Source organism: Parasteatoda tepidariorum, chromosome 4 (assembly GCF_043381705.1).
Source record: "Parasteatoda tepidariorum isolate YZ-2023 chromosome 4, CAS_Ptep_4.0, whole genome shotgun sequence".
Classification (NCBI taxonomy): Eukaryota; Metazoa; Arthropoda; class Arachnida; order Araneae; family Theridiidae; genus Parasteatoda; species Parasteatoda tepidariorum.
In genome coordinates this window covers 101815534-101821782 of record NC_092207.1, presented here as the reverse complement: position 1 = coordinate 101821782, position 6249 = coordinate 101815534, and the positions used below count along the sequence as shown (strand labels likewise).

General features: G+C 32.5%; 1 protein-coding gene across 1 annotated transcript; it reads right to left on the bottom strand.

Annotated features, from left to right (window-relative positions):
* Positions 1-4900: 4900 nt before the first annotated feature.
* Positions 4901-5957, bottom strand: LOC107438829 (probable dimethyladenosine transferase). Its single transcript, XM_016051208.4, has one exon. It carries the CDS (start codon positions 5909-5911, stop codon positions 4991-4993), a length of 921 nt encoding a protein of 306 aa, XP_015906694.1. The 5' UTR covers positions 5912-5957; the 3' UTR covers positions 4901-4990.
* Between the last annotated feature and the right edge of the window lie 292 nt (positions 5958-6249).

The following is a 6249-nucleotide window of genomic DNA, read 5'->3' as shown; positions in this document are numbered from 1 at the left end:
AACCGCATCTACAAAATTCTCGAATTGTCTCAAAGACGACAGAACGTCTAGGATTCCAGACCTCGCGAATGCCAGCCAGTCTCGAAAACTATCGCGACTGGCAGGTCAGAAAGGAACCAGTGATCGGGGCTCGCCCGTAACAGTATCACGTGAATTTGGTTTCAAAAATACAACCCTATTATAGTAAATGTTTTATCAGTATTCTGAGAAATACCGTGAGAAAAAAAAAGTAGGCATAAGGCAAATAAAAATATATAGTCTTAAAAAATAATAACCCGCATAATTTCTACTAAAATTTTTATTTTTGTCTGTATTATTTTGTAAATTCACTTTGTCTGAGCTCAAGGGGGAGGGGGGGTTAAACCCCTAACCCCCCCCCCTTGCGTACGCCCCTGTTTCAGTGAATTGAAAAATTTTTGCACATGATTATAAAATTCATTTATCCAAAAATAATTCAATGCAAAAAGTAAATTTTAATTAATATTTATTTAATAATGGTCAAAAGAATTTTTGCATTGCAATGTATCATATTGAAGAACATGGCGAGAATGGTCGAATAGTTCCTGAGAAATCGAATTTTAAAAAATCTGACTTTTTTGATTGTATTGTTAAATGTGTGATAATAACTCACTAATTGTAGGTTGGATAACTTTCATTAAATTTACATTGAAAAGTGCGGTTAGCGTTCGAATCCCGCTCTGGGCATGAATGTTTGTTTCTCTCTCTTTCTGATCCGTGTCCTTTCTCCTTTGTGGGTGAATGTGACCCGCCCTATAAACGGGTTTGTGGTTGTGTAACGTGGGCGACGCTGCTCCACCGCCGTGGCTTGCCCACTGGGTAACGAAATATTCTGAAGAAAAAGTTCCCGAAGAATGAGAAAATTCTGAGAATAGTTTTTTTTTCAATGCTGGAATTTATGAAAAAAATAATTCAAATTATTCTTCTTCCCCAACTTCTTTTTTTTTAAAAAAAAAAAAAAAAANAAAAAAAAAAAAAAAAAAAAAAAAAAAAAAAAAAAAAAAAAAAAAAAAGAGATAAATCACATGTAAATGAAATAATTACCATTTTCAAACAGTTTAGAAATTATATTTAGGTATACCCATCTTATAAGAGTTAACTGTTAGCTTTTATTTCAAGAATTCGAGCAGATTTTATGTAAGTGTTTTTGATTTTAAAAATATATTATATTAAAGTTTATAAAGAATAAAAGTCTTCAATGTAATTTTTATTTTACAAAAACAACAACAACCAAACATTGGAAAAACAATTTAAACTTTACTAATAGAAAGCTAATAAAATTCTTATCAAAAACTTTTTTCTTAAATTTTCAAGTAAGATTTCAGATAATTTGGAGAGATGTTTGAAAAATGAATTTTTATCATTGGTTTAACTTTATGGCATTGCTATACATTAATCTGTAAAGATTCTGTTCTTTTCAAGTATTTTAATGCAGTGATGTTTGCTAGCTTATAATTTATATCTGATCGAAATAGGGTTCCACAGTTTATTACATACTATACTCCACGGACGTATATAAGGGGGGTGTCCATGGGGTCCGGACCCCCAACGTTTGCACCTTACAAAAGCTGAAGAATCCATGGCTTTGCATGTTTCATTGAGCGAAAGAAACAAAAGTTTCATCGAGCTTCTTCCGAAAATCTCCACTACGGGATGGTCAATTAAAGAAAATTGCCGATGAAAACAACTTTGAACATTCCACCCTTATCGGTCTTTGTGAAACACGTTGCGACTTAAAAACATGTGGCTGTTGAAAGGTTTGCAGAAATGCTACCCGTTGCACGTGCAACGCTTGAAACACTTCAAAGCACTGGTAGTTCAGACGTGGCCACACAAGCTTTTCAGCGCAGACAGCTGTGGACAATAGATCATTTATAGTATTTTTGGTCATACTCAGAAAAGTGTTTTCGTACACTGTAAATTTGATTAAGGTAATGCAGAAGGTGAATGTTGATTTAATCGCCACTTGCAGTTATGCGAAAACTGTCAGAACAACCATAGAAAGCATTAGAAACGAGACACTATTCTCCATACTTTTCGAGGAAGCAAAGAGAATGAGCTCGAACGAAATAGTTGTCCCAAGAATGGCCGCAAGAGCGTCCCAATGCAGCAATGCACCTGGAGATATTGCCGAAATTTACTACCGGCGAAATGTGTTTTATCCGTTTATAGACCATGTGCTAACCGAACTAGATGCTCGTTTCAAACCACATGAAGACATTCAACTGCTTCTACCCGAGAAAACTAAAACTGATGACAAAACAAAAGAAAGTCTGAAAAAAGTAGCAATAACCTTTCTAGGCGAAAGTGAAGGAAACACATTTCTTAGTGAATATGACATATGGAGCAAACACTGGGAATCAATATCCGAAAAACCGGTCACTGTTCTCGAACAGTGCGATCAACAGTTTTCCCCTCTGACGAGAACGTTGCTGGGTATTTTGGCAACACTTCCGGTTTCCACCGTGACACCAGAAAGAAGTTTCTACACTCTAAAGAGATTAATAAAAACCTATCTCAGAAATAAGATGGGAGACTGACTGGACTTGCTCTTCTGAGTGTGCATCGTGACTTGGCGGTGCAATTGGATCCCGACGATATTGTAAATAAGTTATCAACAAGGCGCAAAAGATTAAATTTATTACTTTAAGCAATTAACATTTTTATATACTCTTTGATCATTGTTTTCCTTACAATAAACAAATATTTTACACACCTGTATGATTACTGAAATATTAGTAGCCTATATTATATATATATATATATAATGCAAATTCTCGACCCCCCCCCCCACGTAAAAGCTATAGCTACGTCCGTGACATACTCTTTAATAATTATATATCATTGCTCAGTAATATTAGGTAAGCACAGGCAAAATCAATGATGGGTGACATCACCAAATTATTTGTTTAAATATTTTTTTTACCACATCATTATATTTTAATGGTAATATTTTTCAAAAGTTTTCCTACAAAACTAAAAAAAAAATGGTATAAAATAAAAAAATTTAGTTATTTATTTTGTATAAATTAATCAAGAAAATATCTTGATTGCGGTATATATGGTAGATTATCATGCTTTGTCAGCTATCCGTGTTTGCCAACTACTACACTTTTTGCAAAATATTTTATACAGTGGTAGACATTTAAAAATCAAAACATTTTAAAAGTCTCACCACGCATTGCATTTGAACTTTTAAATCATTTATATGTAGTGGTGTGGAAAATAAGTTTAAATGAATACAAAATAATGCATTGAAACATAAACTACTACGAGAATAAATTTTTAAAGAAGCGTAGAAAGTTGGCAACCCTGACTATCACTAATTAATAGCATAATTTTCAATGCTGATTATTACTGCCAATAATTAATTTTTCTTAAAATTCCTTTAATTTTTGCTTACTATAACGTAAAGTAACTAGAGATGGAAACAAATAATAAAATACTGGGTTTAATTTTCTTTTAATAGTAACAACATATGACTCTCAATTTTGGACATGATGACATAGTGTTGATTAAGACAAAGTTTTGACTATTTACATTTTATTTTATCCCAAGTAGGTATTCAAGAAAATAAATCAAAATTTAAAAATAATTCTAAAATTTGAGTTGTTAAGACTCTTTTTTTTTTCTTTTATAAATACATATATAGTAAAACCTCTTTTAAGCGGACATTCTTGGGAGTGAAAAAATTGTCTGTTGATGAGAGTTGTTCGTTTACGGGAAGGGTACCCTAATAACGAAGTTTAAAACCCTAAATTGTTTTCAGAATATTCTCTAAGATATGTAGAAATAATTAAATAATCTACCTTAAACTTTAAGAAAGATAAAAAAGAATATATAAGGAAGTTTGATATAAATACATAATTCTAGATGCAGCTATAGATAAATGAATATAATTTTTCTATAAGCATAGATACTCAAATTAGACATATGATACCAAATAGGAGCTTTCAGTCCTCAGATGGTTTCAACTATAAGGCTTACATTCCCTTACACCTACCTATCATTTGATACGGTTAATACCTTCTTGAACCTCCCACGATTCACAAAAAAAAAAAGCAATCCATTCCTGTAAGTCATGTGAGAACCTATTCACATTTGATCAGTTATCAAGTGTCTGAATAATTGTTTCATTTATATGAACACCTCAAAGATTATACTTTTGTTCTGTTTTTTACCCCAGCTGTGGTAAATACAGTCTTCAAACTGATAAGAAATTTTCAATGGGGAAGAAGCATTGAGATGTCATTTCTACTTGAGGGGTCTCATAACCTGTGTGGTCCAGATGAAAAGATGCCGTTGTCCGAATTATTTCAGGAGAGCATTATAATTTTCTATCCTTTCTTTACAATGATAAGGCAAGGCGACAGGAGAGAGATTGATTCTTCAGTAGTGAAATAACTTAATAATATTTTTAGTTATGGATAAGGCAAAAATATTTATATGCTTTAAAAATGGTGAAAAGTTGCATTGTTTTTCCTTTCAATTTAAAGCAGAAATAGTTTTCGAATTTAGAAATAGTTGTGTCCGATTTGAAGAGATAGAAAATAACATTTAATGGCAAAAATGACTGTCTGCTTTGCGGAGCCTGTACATATAGGTTTATTTATAGAAGTTTCCCGGGAAATTAAAAATATGTCCTTATTTTTAATTCCCCGGGAAACAAATTAAAAATATGTCCGAGAGGTGTCCATAACAGGATGTTTCACTGTCTGCTCAAAACAGCCTGAAATCCCAATTAACACTTTATTTACAGTTTTGAAAATTTTAAAATATTTTGGTTTCTAAAAACTAAATTTAACCCATGTAGCTTGATGGAATGATAAAATGGAAATACATAGAAACCTTAAGATATTTATACAGAGAAAAATTATAGCACTTTTGATAAAAACAGATGGAAATGTATTTATTATTAACAGACAATATATTTTTATTCATGCCACAAACAATTATATGCATGTAATATCATTTATGAAAAATGAAGACCATTTGAGTTAAACTCATGCATCAGAAGTAAAAAGTCATCTATGTCCATTGTTCTTGGTCGCATTTTGGAAAAATCGTTTGTATTCAAAACAGCTTCAATTTTCTCCTTCATATCAAAGTCTTTAGGAACTTCAATATTTTTTAAAGCACAGAAAACTTTGTAATTTTTTTCCATCATTTCCAAAGTCGACGAATGCTTGAAAGCAGCACTGATAGTCTTGTTCTTGCGAACAAATAAGATTCGTAGCATACCATCCCATTCTTTGAAATTAATTGGAGGTGGAGGGTTACGTGGTTCCAGTCTTACTACGCTCGATTCAACTTTTGGAGGTGGTCTGAAGTTATTTTTCCCAACCTTCATAAGAATATCGACTCTCGCAAGCAATTGAGTATTTACTGATAGACGACAATATACTTTACTACCAGGTTTGGCGACTAATCTATCGGCGAACTCTTTTTGAAACATTAATACAGCACACCTGAAGAAAGGTCGATGTAAAAGTAATTTAAAAACAAACGGGGAAGATATCTGATAAGGCAAATTCGCTACACAAATATCAAAAAATGGTAAATTGGACTTCAAAACATCACCAACCAAAATTTGAAGCTTGTGTTGTACTGGTGTGCACTGAACTCGTTTTTGCAACTCTGCAACCAGCCGTGTGTCAATTTCGCAGGCAATCACTTTTTTTGCTTTGTCTAACATTTTCATAGTCATATTACCAGTACCTGGTCCAACTTCTAGAACCACATCGGTCGATCTCAAGGCTGCTTTTTCAATTATACTGTTTATTACTAAAGGATTTTTAAGAATATGTTGTCCAAGTGTAGTATTGAACTGAATACCTTGCTTTTGAATTGTTTCGTGCTGTCTTGATTTCTTTTCAGATTTTATTTTTGGCATTTTAATTTGGAAAAATAATTTCTAAACTAAAATTGTCATTACACGTGTTTGTTTATTTTTTAAAGGATTACAAGAGCTTATTTCTGCTTAAAACATCTATATGCGTCTATGAAATAATACAGGGTCATTCTCATCACATGCGAAAAATCAGATGCGATTAAGGTCATTCGGACGAGAACCCGATTGGCGAGCATTTCGCAAGTTACCAATGAAGTTCTCTTCGGCAGCTTCAAATTTGCATCTGCCTTTTTATTTGTAGGCAACAAGAATGGGCACTAAATCAGATTTTTTTTTCTTGATTTCTACTGAAATTTGCTTAAATGTGAAGTAGTTTTAAT